The following is a 25,584-nucleotide window of genomic DNA, read 5'->3' as shown; positions in this document are numbered from 1 at the left end:
CCATCTCAGCCACTGAAGCTTGTAACTCCTCCAGAGTTGTCATGGGTCTCTTGGTGGCCTCCCTCACTAGTCCCCTTCTTGCACAGTCACTCAGTCTTTGCTTTAGGCAGATTTACAGCTGTGCCATATTCTTTCCATTTCTTAATGATTGACTTAACTGTACTCCAAGGGATATTTAGTGACTTGGAAATGTTCTTGTATCCATCTCCTGACTTGTGCTTTACAATAGCCTTTTCATGGAGTTGCTTGGGGTGTTCTCTTGTCTTCACGATGTAGTTTTTGTCAGGAAACTGACTCACCAGCAGTTGGACCTTCCAAATCCAGCTGTATTTTTATGACGACCATTTTTATTTATATTTTTATGACGACCGTTTTTATTTATATTTTTATGACTTTGACTGCACATGGGTGATCTTCATTTAACTAATTATGTGATGTCTAAAACCAATTGGCTGCACCACTGATGATTTAGTGCATCATATTAAAGGGAGTGAATACTGATACAATTGATTATTTTGTGTTTTATATTTAGATCACTTTGAAGAGATCCGTTTTCACTTTGACATGAAAGAGTCTATTTCTGTTGATCAGTGTCAAAAATTAAAATTAAATTAAGTCAAAAAGCAAAATTAAATCCACTGTGATTCAATGTTATAAAACAATAAAACATGAAAACATCCATGTTGGGGGGTGGGGTGGTAAATACTTTTTATCGGCACTGTATCTTGTCTCTTAGAATACTTTTCAAAAATATACCCACTACTGAGATCAGGCACTCTTGCCTATAATTTCCTGGCTTATTCTTGGAGACTTTCTCGAATTTTGAAACAATATTAACTATCTTCTAGTCCTCTGGCACCTTACCTGTAGCTAAGGACACTTTGAGTACCTCTGCCAGGGCCCCTGCAAATTCTGCACAAGCCTCCCACAAGGTTTAAGGGGACACCATGCCAAGCCCTGGGGCTTATTCACATACATTTGCCTCAAGGCAGTAAGCACCTCCTCTTCTGTAATCTAGATTCTGTCCGGGACCTCAGTTCCATAGACTCTGTATCTATCTCCAGAATAAATACGGATGCAAAAAAAAATCCATTTATGATCTCTCTCATCTCTTTCAACTCTACATACGTAGATGACCATGTTAATCTTAATATGGACCAATTTTGTCCCTTGCTAACTTTTGCTCTTAATATATCTGCAGAAGACACAAACTTAGTACTGTTAATATTTCACTTTTGAAGGCCTCACACTTACCAAATATCATTTTGCTAGAAAAAAAGCCTATCATAATCCACATCTGTCAGGTCCTTTCTGATGCTATCAAAATTAGCCTTTCTCCAATTTCGATTCTCAACCCGAGAGCTAGTCCTATCCTTGTCCATAATTATCTTGAAATTAATGGAATTGTAATCACTAGATTCAAAGTGTCTCCTTCACACATTTCGGTCACCTGCCCTGTCTTTTTCCTTAATAGGAGATCCAATATCATGTTCTTTTTATTTGGAGCCTCTATATATTGGTTAGGAAACTTTTCTGTACACATTAAACAAGCTCTATCCCAACTAGTCCTTTCACAGTATGGGAATCCCAGTCAATACGTGCAAAGTCAAAATCACCCACTAACAAAACTTATTTTTCTTGTAAATGTCTGCTATCTCTCTTCAAATTTGCTCCTCTAAATCCTGCTGACTTTTGGTAGGTTTATAATATTATTCCATTAATGTGGTTATCCCTCTCTTATTCCCAAGTTCCACCTTTATAACCTCAGTAGGTGAGTCCTCCAGTCTGTCCTGTCCGAGTACTGCCATGACATTTTCCCCGACAAGTAGTGCTATGCTTCACTCTTTTCCACCTCCCCTTTGATAATGCTTAAAACAATGACATTCCAGAATATTCAGCTGCCAGCCCTGCCCCTCTTGCAACCAAGTCTCACTAATAGACACAATTTCCTAATTCCACATGCTAATCCATGCTCCAGCCTCATCTGCCTTACCTACAATACTTCTTGCATTGGAACAGATGCAACTCAGAACAGTAGTCCCACCATACTTGACCTTTCAGTTGTAGGCTTAACATTTACTTTTCCCACAACCGATCCCAATAGCTGCCCTGGCATTCGGGTTCCTGTCCCTTTACAATTCTAACTTAAATCTGTCCAGAGCAGCAGGTGTAAACCTTCCTTCAAGGATTTTTGTCCCCCTTCATTTCTGGTGCAAACCATCCTATTTGTACAGGTCCAACCTTTACTGTAAGAGAGCCCAATGATCCAAAACTCTGAAGCCCGCCCTCCTTCTCCATCTCCTTAGCCATATGTTAAGCTGTCTTTCTACTTTAAGCCTCAGTAGCCAATGACATGGACAGATATCCTGTCATCACCATTCTGGAGGTCCTGTCCTTCAACTTAGTGCCTGATGCACCATCAATAACTCTCGGAGATGGGAGGTGAACGATAGGCTTTTATTAGCAGCAAAAGAGACCACAACATCTTGGAGACTGAGAGAGGAGCAGTGCCTCCAATCACCTTTATACAGGGGTCTGTGGGAGGAGCCACAGGAGCAGTCAGCAGAGGGGCGTGTCCAGACAGGTATACATAGTTTACCACATTCACCCCCCCCCCCTTTGTTTTAAAAGAGAGTCCCCATGGGGCGAAGTTTCTTACAAATATATTTACAGGTTAAGTCTATCAGGCGGTCGAGTCTGTCGCTGCGATCTACGTAGCACCGGTGGTGATTGCACTGGTGACGGTGGTTGTGCTGGCTCCGGCCTGACTTGAGGTGCCAGCCTGTTATGTATCAGTAATCCCTCATGCGTGTGCATGGCGCCCGGTATGGGAGTGTCGTGAGGAGTCTGTGTAGGGGTTGGTGTGCGCGGTGTCTCGTGGGTATATACCTCAGTGGGTACAGGGTTCATAGTCACCGTGGAGTGTTTGGGGTAGGGGTCTGGTGCTCCTGTGGGTGCCAGGTCGCGGATGAAAACCGTATCTTCCCGCCCATCAGGTAACACCATGTAGGCATACTGGGGGTTCGCATATAGAAGGTGAACCCTCTCGACCAGCGGGGAGTATTTATTGCTCTTCACATGTTTCCGGAGCAGCACTGGCCCTGGGGACGTCAGCCAAGCCAGTAGGGTGGTCCCAGTGGCAGACTTCCTGGGAAAAGAGAATAGGCGTTCGTGAGGGGTGGCATTAGTGGACGTACACAACAGGAAGTGGATAGAGTGGAGTGCCTCAGGGAAGACCTCCTGCCATCGGGAGACCGGCAACCCTTTTGACTTAAGGGCTAAAAGTGTGGCCTTCCACACTGTGGCATTCTCCCTCTCCACCTGTCCATTCCCCTGGGGATTATAGCTTGTGGTCCTACTAGTAGCAATGCCCCTAGCCAGCAGGTACTGGCACAGCTCGTCACTCATAAAGGAGGACCCTCTGTCACTGTGGATATAGCAGGGATATCTGAACAGAGTGAAGAGCTGGCGCAGGGCTTTTATAACGGACGTGGCAGTGGTATCGGGGCAGGGGATGGCAAAGGGGAACCGCGAGTACTCGTCGATTATGTTGAGAAAGTAGACATTGTGGTCGGTGGAGGGAAGGGGGCCCTTAAAGTCGACACTCAGTCGCTCAAAAGGGCGGGTGACCTTGATAAGTTGCGCCTTTTCAGGACGGTAGAAGTGCGGTTTCCTCTCAGCACAGGCTTGCCAGTCCCTGGTCATCGTCCTGATTTTCTCAAGGGAGTAAGGCAGGTTCCGGGCTTTCACGAAATGGTAAAATCGGGTGACCCCCGGATGACAAAGATCTGCATGGAGGGCGTATAGCTGGTCGAGCTTTGCGCTAGCACACACTCCCCGGGATAGGGCATCAGGGGGCTCATTGAGCCTTCCAGGCCAGCACAGGATGTCATAATTGTAGGTGGAGAGTTCTATTCTCCACCGCAAAATTTTATCATTTTTGATTTTGCCCCGCTGTTGGTTGCTGAACATGAACGCAACTGAGCGCTGGTCGGTCAGCATAGCTTCCACTATGGCCTGGGCTTCTTTCTCCACCGCGGAGTGCCGAATTTCAGGGCCCTGAAGGGTACGAGAGAAGAATACTACCGGCCTTCCTGCCTGATTGAGGGTAGCAGCCAGCGCAAAGTCGGAGGCGTCACTCTCTACTTGGAAGGGAACGGTCTCGTCCACCGCATGCATCGTTGCTTTGGCAATGTCCCCTTTAATGCGGCTGAAGGCCACGCGGGCCTCGGCTGAGAGGGGAAATGCGGTGGACTTGACCAGGGGGCGGGCCTTGTCTGCGTAATGGGGGACCCATTGGGCGTAATAGGAAAAGAAGCCCAGGCACCGTTTGAGGGCTCTGAGGGTGGTGGGAAGAGGGAGTTCTAACAGGGGGCGCATACGGTCGGGGTCAGGGCCAATGACCCCGTTCTCCACGACATACCCAAGGATAGCGAGTCGGGTGGTTTCGAACACACACTTGTCCCTGTTATAGGTAAGGTTAAGAGCTTTGGCCGCTTGGAAAAATCATTGGAGGTTGGTGTCGTGATCCTGCCAGTCGTGACCGCAGATGGTGATGTTATCCAGATATGGGAACGTGGCCTTCAATTGGCACTGGTCCACCATCCGGTCCATTTCCCTCTGGAAGACAGAGACACCATTCGTGACACCGAAGGGGACGTGCAGGAAGTGATAGAGCCTGCCGCCCGCCTCGAAGGCGGTGTAGGGGTGGTCCTCCGGGTGGATGGGGAGCTGATGGTAAACAGATTTCAGGTCTATGATCGAGTACACCTTGTACTGAGCTATCTGATTGACCATATCCGCGATGCGGGGTAGGGGGCATGCGTCAAGCTGCGTGAACCTATTGATGGTCTGGCTATAGTCCACAACCATCCTATTTTTCTGCCCGGTCCGAACAACAACCACCTGGGCCCTCCAAGGACTTGTGCTTGGCTCAATGATCCCCTCCCCGAGCAGCTGCTGCACCTCTGACTTAATGAAGGCCCTGTCCCCCGCGCTGTACCTCCTGCTTTTAGTTGCCACAGTTTTACAGTCGGGGGTCAGGTTGGCGAACAGCGATGGGGGAGGGATCTTGAGGGTGGAGAGGCTGCAAGTGGTGTCAGTAGCACGGCTGTCGGCATGGTGCTGGGTTGGATGTGCGGGTCGGTGTGTGTGTGTGGTCAGTAGCGAGGTATATGACGAAGTCCCACAAAACTGAGGATTTCTGACAGTGATTGGTGGGAGGAGCCCATCATACTCCATTGTCACACTTTTCAGGTGGCTCCGGAAGTCAAGCCCCAATAGCACAGGGGCACACAGTTGAGGCATGACCAGTAGCGCAAAGTCCCGATATTCTGTGCCCTGCACCACCAATGTCGCTACACAACCCACCCGGATGTCTGTGGAATGCGATCCAGAAGTCATGGTGACCTTCTGGCTTACCAGCTGTGTCACGAGTCCACAGCGTTGCACCGTGTCTGGGTGAATAAAACTCTCAGTGCTGCCCGTGTCAAACAGGCAGCTAGTCCTGTGCCCCTCCACCAGGATGTCCATCATTGACCTTGCGAGCTGGTGTGGAGCGCTTTGGTCGAGGGTCACGGAGGCCAGAGTTGAATCACCGTCTTGGTGCCCAGTAAGCACCCGTGGGTTGGAGGCGGGACGAGGTGGCGCCGACAAAGATGGCCGCCCCACGTCTTGCATGCGGCGGGCAGGCAAGATGGCGGCGACCAAGATGGCGACCCCCATGCCTCGCACGCGGCGCTGCTCGACCCCGCTCGTGGTTTGGACTTACAGACCCTGGTGAAGTGACCCTTCTTTCCGCAGCTGGAGCAGATAGCTTCTCGGGCCGGGCAGTGTTTTCCGGGGTGCTTTTCGAGTCCGCAGAAGTAACACTGCATGGTTGACTCGCCAGCGAGTTGCGGGGACTTCATGGACTGGCGACTGGCAGCAGCCGAGGTCGATTCGCCGGCGGGTTGCGGGGTCTGCAGCGTCCACGGGGCCGGCGGGAGATCGCGCGGCTGGACAGCGTCAGCGTTGTGCAGAGCAGCCTCCAGCATGTCAGCCAGCTCGATCGCCGAGCGTAAGGTAAAATTGGTGTGTCCAGCAGCCGCTGACGCACGTACACTGACCTGATCCCCGTAACGAAGGCGTCTCTCACTACGAGCTCTGCAAGCTGTTCCGCCATCAGCCCCTGCAACTGCAGGCCTGCACGAGCGTCTGTAGGGCCCGGACAAACTCAGCGCTCGACTCTTCGGCCCGCTGCCCCCATGTCACTAAGTGATGTCTTGCGTAGACGGTGTTCACCGGCAGCCAGTATTGTCTTTTGAGGGCATCCATCACACCCTGGTAGTCCGTTTGGTCTCTGATCATGGAGTAGACCCTTGCACTGACTCTGGAGAGGAGAACCCTATGCATCGTGGCAGGGTGGTCACATGTATCTCCTCCAGGTACGATTCGAAGCATGCTAGCCAGAGTTCGAAAGCATTGCCAGCTTCCTGGGATTGAGGGTCGAGATCCAATCTGTCGGGTCATAAAATGATCTCCATGTTTTAAAATTGCTGCTAATAAAATTGATGCACCATCAATAACTCTCGGAGACGGGAGGTGAACGATAGGCTTTTATTAGCAGCAAAAGGGAGCACGGCATCTCGGAGACTGAGGGAGGAGCAGTGCCTCCAATCGCCTTTATACAGGAGTGTGTGGGAGGAGCCACAGGAGCAGTCAGCAGAGGGGCGTGTCCAGACAGGTATACATAGTTTACCACAGCGCCCAACTCTTTTTTTTTGTAATTTATTTTTTTTAATTGAAGTTCATCATCAAGCAAACATTTCCATAAGATGTATTTCAGACATTGTACATATACATCATATAATCATATATATCACAAATCTTCACAAAGTATTTATGAGGTATACACTTATAGAAAAGAGTGGAAAGAAAAAAAGCAAGTAAAAGGAAAGAACTATGTACAAGTAGGGAGTGATCTTTTTTTTTTACAACAGATTCATTGATTTGTGAGAATAAAATCAGGCCTATGAGGCATTATGTAGTTAAACCATTTTTCCCAGTATGAATCAAATTGTTCTAGCTTATGGTTAACAGATGCTGTTATCTTCTCCATTTTGTAAATGTCCATTGTAATTTCCATTCATGCATTTAAAGTTGGGCTCTCCTGTGATAACCATTTCCTAGTAAGAGTCTTTTTGCCAGCCACCAACAATATATTCATTAAATATTTATCTCTTTTCAACCATTCTTGAGGTATATATCCAAAATATATGGTCTTACTCTCTAAGGGTATTTCACATTTAAAGATGTCTTGTAGGGCATTGTGTATCCCCCTCCAATAGTTTTTGATAACAGGGCAGTCCCAAAAAATATGATAATGATTTGCATTTTGATTTCCACAATTTCTCCAGCAAACAGGGAGATTACTATCATAATGGGATTTCTGAGAGGGTGTAATAAAATATCTTATCAAGTTTTTCCATCCAAACTCCCTCCATTTCTGTGAACTAGTACACTTCTATTGATACCTCCATATTGTTGTCCATTCTTCCTCAGATATAATTATCCCTCCTTCCTTCTCCCATTTTGTTTTAATGTATGAAGTTGAATGTGTTTTAAGATTTGACAATCCCTTATATATGCTTAAAATTATTCTACTACCATTATCTGAATTATATGCTTTTCTAAAGAGCTCTGTCAAGCATGTATTTGCCTTGGTTACATTTTTAAGTGTCTTATTAACATATTGTCGCATCTGTAAATACTGATAAAAATCTTGTTTTTCTAATAAGTGTTTCTCTTTAAGCATTTCAAAGCTGAACAGTGTTCCTTCTTTCATTATGTTGCAAAGAACCGTTATTCCTTTAGCTGTCCAGTCCTTAAATCTAGTATCCAATTTATTTGGTGTAAAATCCGAGTCATATGCACACCATTTAAGAATTGCAATATCTCCCTCTAGATTATATTCTTTTATAGTAGTTTTCCATATTTTAAGAGTCAATTTCACCCATGGGTTATCAATAGTATTTATGTACCTTTGCAGGTTGTTATCAGCCAAAATTGCTTGTATGGGGATGGGAAGTACCCGCTCCTCAATGTTTTTCCATTGAGCTTCATATGATGGGTTGCACCAACATATCATAGCTCTCAACTGTGCTGCAAAATAATAATCTCTAAGAGAAAGTAGGCCCCATCCCTCCTTTTCCTTTGCTAATTGCAAAGTTTTGAGACGAACTCTAGGCCTTTTACCCTGCCAAATATACCTTGGTAGCATCTTGTTCCATTCATTGAATTGATTTTGATTAATCTCTATTGATAGGGTCTGAAAGAGATATACCAGTCTGGGCAGTATATTCATTTTAATAGACTCAATCCTTGAACTGAGACTGAAAAAAGGAATTAGGTTCCATCTTGCCACATCTTCCTTAATTTTTTTATATAAAGGCTGATAATTACATTCTGATAATTTTGCCAAATCTTTTGGTATAATGATGCCCAAATATTTGAAAGACTCTGTGTGCCATGCCCAGGGGTATCGAATTTCAATTTCTCTTGGTGGGCTATAGTAATATGAAAGTAATTGGGTTTTATCTATGTTAATCTTGTATCCTGATAATTGACCATATTGTTCAAAGGATTGCATCAATTTAGGCAAAGAGTATATTGGTTGCCCTAGATAGATCAAGATGTCATCCGCATAACAAGCCAATTTATGCTCTGTCCCTTTAATAGTAATTCCCCTAATATCTTCATTCTGTCTGATGTGTTGAGCTAATGGTTCCAGATATAACGCGAAGAGTAGCGGTGACCATGCACAACCCTGTCTCGTGCCCCTTTCTAGGGTAAGACTATTTGATAAATATCCATTGATTTGAATCCTAGCAGTAGGATTGTCATATAATGTCTGTATAGTTTTAATAATTGTGTCTTGGTGATGTGAACCAGTACAAGAAACACAGATATAAACAACAAGGCCTCAGCTTATAGGCACAAAATAAACAACACAAGGGCCTAGGCACAAGCCAAAAATCAGCCACATCAGGAGGATTCAGACACTAGTGAATAAAGGTAAGTTTTGAGCTTAGACTTAAAAGAGTTAATGGAGGGGTCAGATCTGATGGGGAGGGGAATGCTGTTCCACAGTCTAGGGGCTGCAACAGCAAAGGCACAGTCACCCCAAACTTAAACTTAGATCACGGGACAGCCAGAAGCCCCAAGTCAGCCGACCTGAGGGGCCTGGGAGTAGAATAAGGGGTTCAAAGGTCTGTGATATAGGAGGGGGGGGGCAGCCCATTTAGGGCTTTATAAACAAACAGGAGAACCTTAAACTCAATTCTAAACGGTACTGGTAGGCAGTGGAGAGAGGCCAGGATAGGAGTAATATGGTCCCTCTTCCGGGCACCTGTCAGGATCCTGGCTGTGGCATTCTGGACCAGTTGCAGGTGGGACAGGGAAAAGAATGGGACCTAGGATGGAACCTGTGGGACACCGCTGGAGAAACTACAGACAGACATACTTTACTGATCCCAAGGGAAATTGGGGACTAGTTGGGGAAGAGGAAAATTTGCCTATGTTGATGGAGAAGCTTCTATTTTTGAGTTAGGATGTGAACCAGTTCAAGGCAGTACCATCAACACCAACCCCTTACTGGAGGCGGTCTATTCAAATGGCATGATCCACAGTATTGAATGCTGAGCTGAGGTCAAGAAGAATTAGAATGGCAGAGTCGGTAAAGAGGAGCAGGTCATTGTACACTTTCAGCAGGGCAAACTCTGTGCTATGATAAGCCTTAAAACCTGACTGAAATCTTTCCAAGATGTTGTTTTGGTGTAGGTAAGGCAGCAATTGACTGAGAATAACCTTTTCAAGAACCTTTGACAGGAATGGAAGTTTAGAAGTAGGTCTGTAGTTATTAGGTAAGGTAGGGTCCAAGTTGCTTTTTTCTCAGGAGGGGGCACACTTGAAGCAGGTTGGAACGGTACCAGTGGCCAGGGAGCTGTTGATAACAGAGAGGATGCTGGGACTGGCTATGTCAAAGACATCCTTCAAGAGGGCAGCGGGGATAATGTCAAGGGGGCAGGTTGCAGGTTTCATGGTGGACACAATCTTTGTAAGGGAGGGTAGCGTGATGGGTTGGAACAGTCCAGTGAGACAGCTGGGTCATGGATGGGGGGTGGGGGGGAGAAATGCTCATTCTAATGTCTGCAACTTTGCTAATGAAGAATTTTAAAAATTCTTCACACTTAGCAGGGGACACATCAAAACTAATACTGGTGGCGGGACAGATGATGGAATTTATAGTACTCAATAAGACCTTGGGATTATGAGAGTTGTTAGAAATTAAGTCAGAAAAGTATTTTGCTCTTGCAGCCTTAACTGCATCTTGATATTTGTGAAGATTGTTTCTAAAAATTTCAAAGGAAATTTGAAGCTTATCAGACTTCCACTTTAGTTCGGATATTCTGCACTTCCTCCTCAGGGCACTGGTGCTGTCATTAAGCCAGGGCAGACCTTTAGGCTTAGGGTTTTTGAATTTAAGGGGAGCAACAGTATTCAGAATAGAAGAGCAGGTGGTATTAAATAAGAAAGTGAGTTCCTCAGTACTGAGATGGGGAGGAGCATCCTCAATGGTGCAGGCATTAGGAGCAGCTATGAGAGCCTCAGAGAACTTATTGGCAGTCAAAGAGTTAATGTAACAAGAGCAACGTACAGGAAGATGAAATTTAGTAGGGGAAGAAGGCAGAGATGCATCAAACATAACAGCAGTATGATCTGACAGACAAGCATCAATCGTTTCCACATTGCAGACTGGAAAAACAGACGATAAGACCAGGTCAAAAGAGATGAAGATATATATATATATATATGCTTAAAATATCATCTGAAGCAGATAGATAAAGTTTAATTTTTTTGTGTGTACAAGTGTAAGTAACTGCATTTAAATGTGTTAACCTGTACGTAATTGTCTAATGTGTGAAAGTTATAAATGTGTGTGTGAGTTAAGTGTGTTAAGTACATCTTTGAGAAAATCTATTGCTTAATTTGTTGGTATGTCTCCCTGTGTTAAGACCAGAGAGAAGAGAAGAAGAACTCAATGACCACAAAGAAATCTCTTTATAATTGATATTTATTTTGCTCCCAACAGGGCCATTGCCAGGTATAAATTTCTAAAAGTTCTCTGAATTCTAAAACACTATGTCAAAGCAGGGAGGCAAGAAGGAGTGTGATACCATGAATCTCATCACACCCGATGAGCTGAAGTTTGAGAATTACGGTAGTTTGGACAATGACTATGATGATGAGGACGATGCTGGAGATGAAGCCTTTGTGGAGTCGCAGGAGGTGGGCAACGTTTATTCTAATTTATCTCCATTCAGACACCAGTTGTCCTTGATAGATGTATTTTTAGTTCATCATTGAGCCCTGGAACATATTGCAGAGAGTGAACGTAGTACAGTAGAGCAGGCACTTCGTCTCAAGATGTCTGCACCAAATGCAATGTTGCATTAAACTAAATCTCTTCTACTTGTACCTGTCCATATTCTTCCATTCCCTGCGTATACATGTGTTTCTTAAACACCACTAAAATATCTGCTTCCACTACCGCACTTGGCAGTGTGTTCCAAGCACGTACCACTTACTGTGTTTTTTAAAAAAACAGGAAAACATGTCCTGCACATCACCAAATTTTTCTTCTCTTGCCTTAAACACAAGTCCTGTAGTACTTGACATTTCTACCCTGGGTAAAAGACCCTGACTATTAACCCTAGCTCGGTCTCTTATAATCTTATAAACCTCTTATTAGGTCACCTCTCAGCTTCTGACACTGTAGAAAAAACAACCTGAATCCTCTAGCTAATACCCTTTAATCCATGCAGCATCCTGAAAAAAACTACTTTTGCACCTTTCCAGAGCCTCAACATCCTTCCTTTAGTAAGGTGACACACAATACTCCAATTGTGGCCTAACTACATTTTATATAGCTGTAGCAAAAATTATATTTGTTTCTGACTATGGATTTGTTGCATTATCTGTGTCATCAAAAAGTAGATTTGAACTGTAATTAGGACTTCTTTGTCTCAAACTTCTCTAGTATTTATCTGCGAGTTGGCTTGTTTAGCCAATGCTCACTGAATACTTTCAGATAAACTCCATGTGTGAGACTTGACAATGAGTCTTCTCACATAAAGGGTTCTAGAGCAGAAACTTGTTTTCATCCCAGCTTTCAACTGTGGGATATTAGACTGAGCAGACTGGGTTTGTTTTCCTTGGAATGGGAGGTGATTGAGAGCTGAACTAATAAAAATGTATAAAATTATGAAAGGCACGGACAGAGTAGATTGTAGGAAACCTTTACCCATGGTGGAGGGCTCTAAAACTAGAGGGCATAGATTTGTGATCAAGGCTCAGAGTTTTAGAAGGGATCTGGGTGAGGTTTTATTTACTCAGAGTGTGGTTGAGATCTAGAACACATTGTCTGAGTAAGTAGTTAAAGCAGGTGCAACCACAGCTTTTAAGAAGCATCTAGATAAGTGATTGCTGAAACACAGAAGGTGATGAGTGAAGTGTTGGTGAATGGAATTGGCACAATTAGGTACTTGATGGATGGCATTGATATGGTGGGCTGAAACCCAGGGTATGCTGTCTCTCCTCCTAACTGAAACACTTAATCCCAGGCAATGTCCTGGTGAATCTCTTCCGCACCAACTCCAGTTTATTCATGTCCTTTGTACTGTTTCATGATCAAAAATAGATGTGGCCTATTGAACGTTTTGTAAACTTTGCATAACCTTGCTCCTGTTATATTCTTAACCTGATTAATGAGGATATATTCCCCACATGCTTTCTTCACAGTCTTATCTACCTGTGCTACCACCTTCAATAATCCTTGTTTTAGTACACAAAATGACTCTGTTCTTCAATGCTCACTCGTGCCCTACCATTCTGTTTTGTTATCCCCTCCTTAATAGATTTGACGTTGTCTGGAAAAACTCGGTAGAAAATCATACTAATATTAATACAATTACCCACTTAGATTCTAGTCACCAGCAGCATTCATAGAAACTGGTGTTGGAAATGTAACTCTTCACTATATATTAGTCATATATGTTGGCAGGATGTTTTGTAAATGTTTTAAATTAATGTGTATAATTGATGCTCTCCTTTTTTCATCAGTTGTACATTTAGATTAATAGCTGGCAAATTATGTTTAATTTATTTAAGTGGATTCCAAACATGCTCAGTGTTAAGAAAATGTTAAAAAGGCAACATGAGATTGAGAAATTCTGGCTCAAAGATATGAGTAACTATGTACAGTGAAAAGCAAGTAGGGTATTTGTTTATAGGAGAATTTATAAGGAAGGGTAAACTTTTTTAAAAATGTCCTGTCAGGTCTTAGTTGGAAAGCTATGCCCAGTTGGTGTCCTTAAGTAGGCTGTCGCAGGTTTAGACTTTGGGAAGGTTGACGAGGACCCTGCCAAACTATTACATTACGGTATGTGAAGCCTCTTATTTATCAAGATGAGCTATAAGACTGGGATTCTTCCTTTCTCTAAAAACAAACCAGGAGGCAATCTCACCAGTCCCATTGCATGTCTTACTAAATCTGTAAGTGACATCTTGTATGTCAGCTCTCATTCCTTGTTCTTCTGAACTACCTGTGCTCTTTGATACAGCTTATCTCCTCCAATACTCGTTCTCCAGGCAAGGCTATTCTTATTCTTATTTGTCTGATCATAACAAAAGAATAAACTCTAACAGCTTTACTCCCACACCAGTACTGTTGCACTTTACACTCTGCGGTCCATGAAGAAATAGTGCACTTTGACTATAAGGTAGTTCCTTGTGGTATTGCACTGGTAATATACTGAACTTTTACTGCTCTGTATAGGTCGACATTGAACATAAAGTAACTACATCAAGTGTAAAGGAAGAAGAGAAAACTAACTTTTTCCATGATGGGAAGACCAGAGTTGGTAAGTTTTATGTCTCCATCTACATCATGTTCACTTTGTCAGAACATCATTTCGTTTTCTGCTACTTTATTTTACAGCAATTTTGAAGAATAAAATGTGAACTTGATTTGTTCTGCATTGTTTCCACATGGATTCAGTGCTCGTACTTGCATATGTGTAGCTCGTCCATCAAATGCTCTCAGATAAAGTATTACAGTCAAGAGCAAATGAAACTTTCTACCATTCTGCAGCAAGATGATTCGTAATTGTATTCTCAGATAAATATTCCATTTGTCATAGTTTTACTTTCAAAACTGTGGGCTCAGCACGATTGAGAGTTAGTGTCAAATGTCGTCAATTTTATGTGATGAGCTGCTGACTGTCCCAAAATATTTGACTTGTATCCTTAAGAGAGGTAACTCTTATCTCTCTTAAGATAACTAGGAAAGTTGCTTCCATTGGTAGGTGAGATTAGAACTAGGGGACATTGCCTCAAGATTCAGGGGAGAAGATTTAGGAAGGAGATGAGGAGAAAGTGTTTTTCCCAGAGAGTGGTGAATCTGTGGAATTCTCTACCCAGGGAAGCAGTTGAGGCTTCTTCACTAAATGTATTTAAGATACAGTTAGATAGATTTTTACATAGTAGGGGAATTAAGGGTTATGCGGAAAAGGCAGGTAGATGGAGCTGAGTTTATGGACAGATCATCCATGATCTTATTGAATGGCGGGGTAGGCTCGATGGGCCAGATGGCCTACTCCTGCTCCTATTTCTTATGTTCTTAAGTTCTAACTATATAACCCGTCAGAGTTAACTCTGCACTTAGCATCCCAGCTATTAAATAACACCCATATTTCTTGAGTATTCACTTGCAAAGACTTGAACAATAGATCCTGATCCATCCCAGAGAACAGACGCATTAATACTATTCAGTTTTGTTGAATACAGATTTTGTTCTTGTTTGGGAAGAGGAATTACCAAAGCAGTATGAAAAACCAAGAGCTGCAACTATGAGAAGCAACAGTAAAAAGACCTGGGAGTCAAAACTTACAAAACAGAAGGAGCAGATCACAAAATGGAGAAAGAAGTTTGTGAAGAAGCTTGAGAAGAGTGGCCTGGTCATGGAAACGGTAGGTTGGGGAAACGAAGAGTCTGGTGATGTGGATGTGTGGCCATGGGGGTCGGTGCAGCAAGGTGTCAGTGTCAAAGCAGTTGAGTGAGTGAGCTAGATAGAGTCTGTTTCAGAGGAGTGGGTGAGAGGCGTATATTTTAGGAGGAAGTATATACTAAAAAATAATTTGAGGATCTTCCAAAATGGAGGGCTGTGTTTGCAGAGTCTGTGTTGGGCAAATAGGTTGAAGGCTGTATGTGTTAGGGAAGTATTTGTGTTTGAGAATGTGTGGGGATCTCGGTAGGAATGTCAGGAAAAATAAAATCAGATTAATGTAGAATTAGTATAAATGTTACCGGGTGGTCAATCAGCCTAGATGGGCTGAAGGGCCTACTTCTCTGTCATATGACCATGTGACTCTAATACAACAAGTATCTATGATTCTGAGAGGACATGACAGAGTAAGAGATGAAAAATTCATCTCCCTGGTTTAGAACTGAAAAGAGGCTAGCAGTTTCAGAAACAGAGATAATCCACTTAAATTGGAAGTGAGGAGGTATTTCTCGTCTCAGGAATCATGAAACTTTGGAATTTTCTACCCAGGACAGCTGTGGCTGCTGAGGTATTGAATATATTCAAGGTCCAATAGTGAGTTAAGGCTATGGGAAAAGGCAGAGAAGTGGTGCTGAGCCCGAAGCAGATCTCATTGGCTGGTGGAGCAGGCTTGAAAAGTCACATGGCTTCCTGCACCTTTTCCATAAATTCATTTTTTTATAATTAGTTTTTTTCTACATTTTCTACATAGCTAAAGATTTAAAAAAACCGCAGATCAAAATGAAGATTCATTCATTCATTCATTCATTCATTAATTCATTCAGTGCAAAAATAAACATACAATAATAATATGATACAAAGAAAGATAATTGAGAAAGCACCCAAATTGAAGACATGTAAAATTAGTATCCTCCCCAAGCCCCGCAACAAAAAAAAACTCCAGACCAACCACAACACAATATAGAGAATATAAATCAGGACAATCAAACCCCCAAAACTGTAAATACACTTAGCAACAGAAGATATTAATGCCTACTACCAACAAAAAAAGGAGCTGAAAGCAAGGGACCAAAAAAAACCTTAGTTAAGAGGAAGGTTATGAAAGTACTCAATAAAAGGTCCCCAGACCTTATGGAACTTTAAATCCAAATTAAGAACTGAATAATGAATTTTTTCAAGGTCTAAGCAGGCCATAATATTGTTAAGCCATTGAGCATGCGTGGGCGGGGCAACATCTCTCCATCTAAGGAGGATTAAACGTCTAGCCAGGAGAGAGGCAAAAGATAATATTCGACACTTAGTCGAACTCAGACGTAAATCTGTCTCACCCCAGAAACCGAACAAAGCGATTAAAGGGTTAGGTTCTAGGTGGTGATTCAGAATATGCGATAACGTTATGAAGACATCTTCCAAAATTTCTCCAAGCTAGGACAAAGCCAGTACATATGAATGAGAGAGGCCTCGCCCCTTTTGCATTTATCACAAAGCAGACTAATGTTAGGGTAGAATCGAGATAGTTTAGATTTAGACATATGGGCTCTATGAACAATCTTAAACTGTAAAAGGCAATGGCGAGCACACAGAGAGGTTGAATTAACCGATTTGAGAATCGAGTCCCAAGTCTCATCAGATAAGGAGGTATTTAAATCATGCTCCCATGCCATTTTAATTTTATCCACAGGGGCATGTCGTAAGGCTGCTAATTTATCACGAATAAATGATATTAAACCTTTACCTAGTGGATTAATAGAAAGAAATGTCCATAACATTTTTCTCAGGCATTTCAGGGAAGTTAGGAATTAAAGGAGTAATAAAGTGTCTAATTTGGAGATATCTAAAAAAATTAGCGTTGGGCAGATTGAACTTAGCAGAGAGCTGTTGAAAAGAAGCGAAGCGATTATCAATAAAAAGATCTTCAAAATGTCTAATGCCCTTCCTATACCAAACATGGAATGCTGAGTCATACATAGTAGGTAAGAAAAGGTGATTATGTAAGATAGGGCTAGAAAAGGAAAAACCATGAAAACCATAAGATTTCCTAAACTGAGCCCATATACGCAGAGTGTGTCTAACAAGAGGATTAACTATTAATCTGGACAAACTACTAGGGAGTACAGAGCCAAGAAGTGCAGAGATAGATAATTCTTTAGTGGAGCTCAACTCCATTGCCACCCAATTAGGGCACTCAGGTTGGCCATGAAAAAAAGACCAAAAGGTAGCACAGCGTATATTGGCTGCCCAATAATATACGGTAAATGAAAGTTAGGTAAAGCCATGCCACCCTCTTTTTTAGATTTTTGGAGATAAACTTTATTAATTCTAGAGTGCTTATTCTTCCACAGATATGACAAAATAACAGAGTCTAAGGAATCAAAAAAAGATTTAGGAATAAAAATTGGGATTGATTGAAATAAATATAAAAGTTTAGGGAGAACATACATTTTAACAACATTAATACGACCTACCAAAGACATAGAAAGAGGTGACCATTGTAACAGACTCTGTTTAATAGTATATGAAAGATTGGCAAAATTTTCACAAAAGAGATCTTTAAACTTCCTTGTGACTGTAATCCCAAGATAAGTAAATTGATTATGAACTACTTTAAAAGGGAGATCGCGAAATGTTAATTCTTGTGCTTCTTTATTAATTGGGAAAAATTTGCTCTTATGTAAATTAAGTTTATATCTGGAGAGCTGGCTAAACTGGTCAAGAAGTGAAAACATTGGAGGTAAGGATGTAGATGGATTTGAAAGAAAAAGTAATAAGTCATCAGCATAAAGAGAAACTGTATGCTCAACACCCCCTCTCCAAATCCCGGTCAGTTCAGGACAATTTCGAAATGCTATCGCCAAAGGTTCTATAGCCAAATCAAAGAGAAAGGGACCTAAAGGGCATCCCTGACGGGTGCCACGTTTGAGGCTAAATAACTGGGATTTCTGAAAATTAGTTAAAACAGAGGCAGTAGGACACAAATACAGCAATTTGATCCAAGAGATAAAACTTTGGCCGAAGTCAAATTTTTCTAAAACTGCAAAAAGGTAGTTCCACTCTATACGATCAAATGCTTTCTCCGCATCAAGGGAAATAACACATTCAGGAATCCCAGTTGGAGGTGAGTATAAAATGTTAAATAAGCGCCGCATGTTAAAAAAAGGGAGACGGTTTTTAATAAAAGCAGTTTGATCATCAGAAATAATTGAGGGAATAACAGTTTCTAATCTATAAGCCAAAACTTTGGCCAAGATTTTAACATCAACATTAAGCAAAGAAATCGGCCTATACGAGGAACACTCTGTTGGATCTTTACCCTTTTTTAATAAAAGAATAATAGATGTCTTATTAAAAGAGGGTGGCAATTGGCCATAATTAAATGAGTCAGATAATACTGAGAGTAACTGAGGAGAGAGAAGTGAAGAGAATGATTTATAAAATTCTACGGGGAACCCATCAGGTCCAGGAGATTTCCCTGAAGACAGTGCAGAAATTGCAAAGGATATTTCTTCTGATGATATAGGCGCATTAAGTTTGGCTTTAAAATCAGATGAAAGCGAAGGAATATTCAGATTATTTTTAAAAAATGATCAACAGAGATATTGTCATTCAAGGATTCAGAGGAATAAAGTCGAGAATAGAAATTTTTAAATGTGTCATTGATTTCTAGGTGATCCGATGTAAAGTTTCCATTCTCCTTCTGGATCTTTGTAATATGTTGTTTGGCTTTGGAACGCCTCAACTGATTGGCTAGAAATTTACCAGATTTGTCGCCATGGATATAAAAGCGACTCTTACTTTCAAGAAGTTGGCGTTCAACAGCTTGAGTAGACAGAAGATTAAATTTAGCTTGAAGTTCTACACACTTCTTGTATAATTCAGGATTCTTAGTTTGAGCATACAGTTGATCCAATTCTTTAATCCGATTAATGAGGTCTAATCGATCTGCACAGGACTTTCTATTAAGATTTGCTGTATAGGAGATTATTTGGCCCCTCAAATATGCTTTCATGGCATCCCAGACAATCTGGGATGACACTTCAGGTGATGTATTGGTGTTAAAATAAAAGGTTATCTGATCCTTAATAAATTTTAGAAAATCATCATCCGATAATAAAGTCGAATCAAACCGCCAGTGTTTATTCCTCTGAGGGAGACCAGGAAGATTTAAAGACAGAGTAATTGGGGCATGGTCAGAAATCAGTATACTCTGATAATCACAAGAATAGACAAATGGAATGAGTTGATTATCGAGTAAGAAGTAGTCAATTCTAGTAAAGGTATGGTGAACATGTGAAAAAAAGAATAATCTCTCTCAGTAGGATGAAGGAAACGCCATATATCAGAGATACCATAATTAGAGAGAAATGAATGAATAGCTAAGGCAGATTTAGTAGGTGGTCTAGTAACAGAGGACGATCGATCCAAATTAGGATCTAACCAACAATTGAAATCACCACCCAGTATAAGAGAGTATGAGTTTAAGTCTGGTAGTGAGGAGAAAAAATGTTCAAAAAAATTAACATACTCAAAATTTGCTAGTACAACTTTAGTATTATATAGTTTACCAGAAACAATAATAAAATGGCCATTTGTATCAGATATCTTATTATGGAGTTCAAAAGGAATATTTGAGTTAATAAGGATGGAGACCCCCCTAGCTTTGGCGGCAAAGGATGAATGAAAATGCTGACCCGCCCACTTTGACAAAAGCCGGGAGTTATCAAAACAACGAATATGAGTTTCTTGAAGGAAAGCAATGTCAGCTTTGAGTTGTTTAATATGTGAGAAGACCTTCCTTCTTTTAACAGGGTGATTCAATCCCTTTACATTCCAGCTCACAAATTTAAGTGTATTAACCATTATCAATAGTTAGTGCGTAGAAGGCAGCAGGCATATAAAAAGTCAAGCAGTACAATAACAGTCTGGGAGCAAAAATGTAAACATAGATTCGTAGAATCAAAACAGAAACATGTCCTGAGTAACAAGGGAAAGCAAAGGAAACAGTGAGTAGTGTTGGAACTGGAGAACCCACCCCACTCTCGCAACCCAAAACTAGACGGCTACCAAAAAAAGCAGCTAGCTCTACCAAAACAATTAACCCAAGTATGACTTCCAGTTCTGTGTCGTTAACAACAGTTCCATATAAAAACTATAGCAAATGGTAGCTAGTTTATGCACTAGAAAGCATAATTACAAATAGGAACAACTTCAACAGAAGTATAAGACTTAATACAAAGAAAATCAAAAGAAAACCAAAACTAACCTACCCATGAAAAATTATAGAAGATTAAAAGAAAAAAAAGGAGAGGGAGAAAAGGGGGAAATTGTAGATTCGAAGAGAGTACTTATCAACCATTTACAGAAAAAAAAGGAGCAAAACTTAAACTATGAATCAACCAACAGGGAGGCCTTCAATAAAAACTCCAAACCTCCAAAACAAGTTAAAGTCACTTGTAGATCTCTATAGATAAAGTTATACAAGAATAAAATAAATTACACAAGTACAATCTAAACGTCTGCAGGGAAACATTAAACTCGGATTATCTATTTAGAAAAAATGCACCAAGTCCAGGGAGAGATTGTCTACAGCCCTTAGAGTTTCAATAAATAATGTCTGAATTGTTCACGTAAAGTCTGAGTCCGGAGAAAAATAGCTTTACTACGAGAGGTACTTATCCACCATTTTAGAAGGTCATACCGGGTTCCTAAGGAGATGGGATAGCCGGAAGACTTCCAACAAATGCCTCAGCATCCTTCACTGATTTAAACCACTTATATTCTCCAGTAGTAAGCGTAATTTGAAGGTCAGCTGGATTTCGAAGGACGGGTCTAAGACCGCGATCAAAAAGCACTTTCATTACACCTTTAAACTCAGCACGCATCTTCAGAACCTGGGGGGCAAAATCCTCCACAAAACGAATGACTGTATTTTGAAAAGCAAAAGTACCTCTGCGGCGTTCCTCCATAATCAAACGGTTTTTCACCTGGTATTGATGAAAGCACAAAATTACCGGCCGTGGGCGGGAACCCAGAATTGCACGGGGAACATAGATCCTGTGTGCACTTTCAAGCTCAGGTGGAGTCGGAAGAAATTCTTTCCCAAAAATCTCACAGAGAAAATCGGAAAAAAATTTCACGGGAGAGCCCTGTTCAGTGGCCTCTGGCAAACCAAGAATTCGTAGATTGCAACGTCTGCTATGGTTTTCAAGATCCACCATTTTGGAAAAAAGTTTACAATTCTTATCCTCTAGACTGGAGCTGAGAGTTTCCAGATATTGAGCACGGAGTTTTAAATCTTCAGAAGTTGAGTCGATGCGAGATAACTGTTCAGCATGTTTGTCCACTCTAGCGTTGATCCGATCCAATTTGGCATCCAGCTGGTTGAAAGAAGTTCTAAATTCCTTTAAAATATCTTATTGATGCTGTTCCAAAGCAGCGAGAATATCAGCCAGCAGAGCCGTAGAAGTTTCTTTTTTCCCAGTTTTAGTACTTTTGGTAGACATTATAAGGTAGATGTGTTCGCAGGCAAGTAAAAGAAACCCAATAAAATACCTAACTAAGGTTTAAGAATGGAGACATATAGTGCAAAGATAGGGAGAATGACGGAACGAAAGTTCGGAGCAGCTAAACAGCCGCCATCTTACTGGAAGTCCCATAAATTCATTTTTTTAAAAATGAGCTTTGTCCACATCCACACTGAGACGTTTAAGAGTTGGGAGGTTATGTTGCAACTTTATAAAATACTGGGTTAGCAACACTTGCAGGATTACACATAGTTCTCGTTGCCACACTGTAGACTTGTCCCAGAGATTGTCCTCCAGGATTGGAGGATTTTAATTAAGGGCGGGTTGGATAGGCTGGGCTTTTTTCCCCTAGAGCAGAGGACCCAAGGAGAGGCTTGATAGAGCCAAATAGATAAGGAACCAAACTGATTTGATGACATTTTAGTGTAGATTGTGCTTGTGCCCACGAGGGGAAAAGCAATTCTGGATTGGGTGTTGTGTAATGAACCAGATTTGATTAGTGAGCTTAAGGTAAAGGAACCCTTAGGAGACAGTGATCATAATATTGTAGAATTCACCCTGCAGTTTGAAAGGGAGAAGATAAAGCAAGATGTATCAATATTACAATGGAGTGAAGGGAATTACAGAGGCATGAAAGAAGAGTTGCCAAAGTTGATCGGAAGGGGACACTAGCAGGGATGACAGCAGAACAGCAATGGCTGGAGATTCTGGAGATAAATTGGAAGGTGCGGGATAGATAGATCCCAAAACTGAAAAGCATTCTAAAGGTAGGTTAATGCAACCATGACTGACAAGGGAAGTCAAAGACAGCATAAAAGGAAAAGAGAGGCCATATAATATAACAAAAATTGGTGGGAAGTTAGATGATTGGGAAGCTTTGGATAACAATAGAAGGCAACTGAAAAAGCCATAAGGAGAAAAAAGATGAAATATACAGGTAAGCTAGCCAATAATATAAGATACCAAAGGTTATTTCAGATATATAAATACTAAAAGAGAGGTGAAGGTGGATAACAGACTGCTGGAAAATATGGCTGGAGAGGTAGTAATGGGGAATAAAGTTGAATTTAATATGTATTTTACATCATTCATCACTGTGGAAGACATTAGAAGTATGCCAGAAATTTAAAAGTGTCATGGAGCAAAAGTGAGTGTAGTTGGTACTTGGAAGAGGAAAGTTCTGAAGGTTGAAGTTTGTCACCAGGACCAGACAGACTACACCCAGGGTTCTGAAAGAGGTAGCTGAAGAGATTGTGGAAGAATTACTAGTGATCTTTCAAGAACAACCAGATTCTTGAATGGTTCCGAAGTATTGGAAAATTACAATTGTCACTCCACTCTTTAAGAAAGGAGGGAGGAAGAAGAAAGGAGATTAATGGCCAATTAGCTTGACTTCATTGTTTAGGAAGATGTTGGAATCCATTTTTAAGGATGAAGCTTCATGGTATTTAGAGGCATATGATAAAAGTCTGTATAGTTTTCTTAAGGGGAAATCTTGTCTGACAAACTCTGTTGGAACTCTTTGAGGAAATGGCAGGCAAGCCGGTGGGCATTGGCCTTTGACAAGGTGCTGCATATGAGGCTGCCTAAAAGATAAGAGCCCATGGTATTACAGGAAAGGTACTAGCTTGGAAAGATCATTGGCTGATTGGCAGAAAACAAAGAGTGGGAATAAAGGGGACCTTTTCTGGTTGGCTGCCAGTGATTAGTTGTGTTCCACAAGGTTCAGCATTGGGGCTGCTTCTTTTCATGTTATATGTCAATGATTTGGATGACAGACTTGATGGCTTTGTTGCCAAGTTTACAAACATAAAAGACAGGTGGAGGGGCAGGACTTGTACAGATTTGGAGAATGGGCAAAGAAGTGGCAGATGGAATGTAGTGTAGGAAATGTGTGGTCATACACTTGTGCAGAAGGAATAAAGGCATAAACTATTTCCTAAACGGGGAGAAAATTCAAAACTCAAAGGTGCAAAGGTGCTTCGGTATCCTTAGGCAGGATTCTGAAAAGGTTAATTTCTAGGCTGAAGTGGTGGAAAGGGAGGAAAATGCATTCTTGGCACTCATTTCGAAAGGACTAGAATATAACAGCAAACATGTAATGCTGAGGCTTTATAAAGCATTAGTCAGACAGCACTTGGAATATTGTGAGCAGTTTTTGGGTGCCTTACCTCAGAAAAAATGTGCTGGCTTTGAAGAGGGTCCAGAGGAACTTCACAAGAATGATTCCAGGAATAAAAGGGTTGACATTATGAAGAGCCTTTGATGGCTGTGGACCTGTACTCACTGGAGTTTAGAAGAATGGTTGAGGAGGGGTGATCTCATTGAAACCTATTGAATATTGAAAGACCTTGCAGTGGATGTGGAGAACATTTCCTATAGTGGGAAGACTTGGACCAGAGGGCACAGACTCAGAACAGAGGGATATCCAACCTGCCTCAATGATTGTCATCCAGTAGCATTTCCATCCACTGTGATGAAGTACTTTGAGAGGCTAGTGATGAAACATATCAGCTCCTGACTGTGAAGTGAGTTGGATGCACTCCAATTTTCCTACCGTAATAACAAGGCAACAGCAGATGCCATTTCACTGGCTGTTCACTCAACTCTGGAAGATCTGAGCAGTGAAGGTGCAGACATCAGGATGTTCTTTATCAACTATAGCTCAGAATTCAAAGCCATCATCCCATCAAAACTAAACAATAAGCTTCAAAATTGTGGCTCAATACTCTTTCTGCAGTTGGATCCTGGATTTCTTCACTTGCAGACCCCAGTCAGTCCAGATTGGCAACAACATCTCCTCTAGAATCTGCATCAACACAGGTGAACCACGCTTAGCCTCCTGCTCCACTTGCCTTAAATTTATGACTGCGAGGCTAAACCCAGCTCCAATGCCATATTTAAGTTTGCTGACTATAACAGTCAGCTAAATTAGCATACAGGAGGCAGATTGAAAATCTGGCTGATTGGGTCCACAACACCAACCTCTCACTCAACGTCAGCAAGACCAAGGAGCTGATTATTGACTTCAGGAGGAGGAAACCAGAGGTCCATGAGCCAGTCCTCATCAGAGGTGGAGAGAGTTAGGGTTTTAATTCCTTGATGCTATCGTTTCAGAAGTTTTGTCCCAGGCCCAGTCGCATGTTCAATTATGAAAAAAGCATTAGCACCATCTCGACTTCCTTAAGAGTTTGCAGAGATTTAGCATGACATCTAAAACTTTGACAAAGTTCAATAGATGTGTGGTGGAGAGCATATTGACTGGCTGTATCACTGCCTGGGATGGAAACATCAATACCCTTGAATGGAAAATCATATAAAAAGTAGTGGATATGGCTCCGAATATTAATACCTAACGATTGAACCTTCCTAACTAACCTTCTGTGCTGAACCTTGTCAAAGGCCTTACTGAAGTCCATATAGACAACATCCACTGCTTTACCCTCATCAACTTTCCTTGTAACCTCTTCAAAAAATTCAGTAAGATTTGTCAAACATGGCCTTCCATGCACAAATCCATGTTGACTATTCCTAATCAGACCCTGTCTATCCAGATAATTATATATACCATCTCTAAGAATACTTTCCATTAACTTACCCACCACTGATGTCAAACTGACAGGCCTATAATTGCTAGGTTTACTCTTAGAACCCTTTTTAAACATTGGAACCACATGAGCAATATGCCAATCTTGCAATACGTTAATACAAGCTCCTCTTTAAAAAAAACCTATCTCGTAGGCATTTTACACATTCCTTCTGTTGGGATCCAGCACCAAACTGATTTTGCCAATCTAACTGCATATTCAGTGCCAGAGACCTGGTCTCAGAAGCTTTCAATGCACTTTTCTTATGATTGTGTCTATGAGCTTGGCCCAGGGCAAATAGTGCAGTCAGTTCTCACCTATTTGAGCAACAATAAAGTATTAGGTTGTTCTCCCTCACAGTATACTTGTCATT

General features: G+C 41.7%; 1 protein-coding gene across 6 annotated transcripts in view; it reads left to right on the top strand.

The window, feature by feature from the left end:
• The window catches only part of LOC140725299 (anoctamin-7-like), a 209,795-nt gene that overhangs the window by 30,777 nt on the left and 153,434 nt on the right, over nucleotides 1-25,584 (top strand). For 4 of the 6 annotated variants that reach the window (XR_012098312.1, XM_073040599.1, XM_073040595.1 and 1 more), the window contains exons 2-4: nucleotides 11,132-11,328; nucleotides 13,877-13,961; nucleotides 14,887-15,068. Coding sequence is in view for 5 of the 6 variants with exons in the window: in XM_073040599.1 (XP_072896700.1) it covers nucleotides 11,182-11,328; nucleotides 13,877-13,961; nucleotides 14,887-15,068 (414 nt within the window). In the remaining variant the exon portion in view is untranslated. Of the gene's footprint in view, nucleotides 1-8,718; nucleotides 8,829-11,131; nucleotides 11,329-13,876; nucleotides 13,962-14,886; nucleotides 15,069-25,584 lie in introns of all 6 variants that reach the window. The other 2 variants (XM_073040596.1, XM_073040598.1) reach the window with 2 other exon arrangements.

The sequence above is a fragment of the Hemitrygon akajei genome, chromosome 3, assembly GCF_048418815.1.
Source record: "Hemitrygon akajei chromosome 3, sHemAka1.3, whole genome shotgun sequence".
Classification (NCBI taxonomy): Eukaryota; Metazoa; Chordata; class Chondrichthyes; order Myliobatiformes; family Dasyatidae; genus Hemitrygon; species Hemitrygon akajei.
Note: the sequence above shows the minus strand (reverse complement) of the source record. Positions and strands in the feature narration are given on the sequence as shown.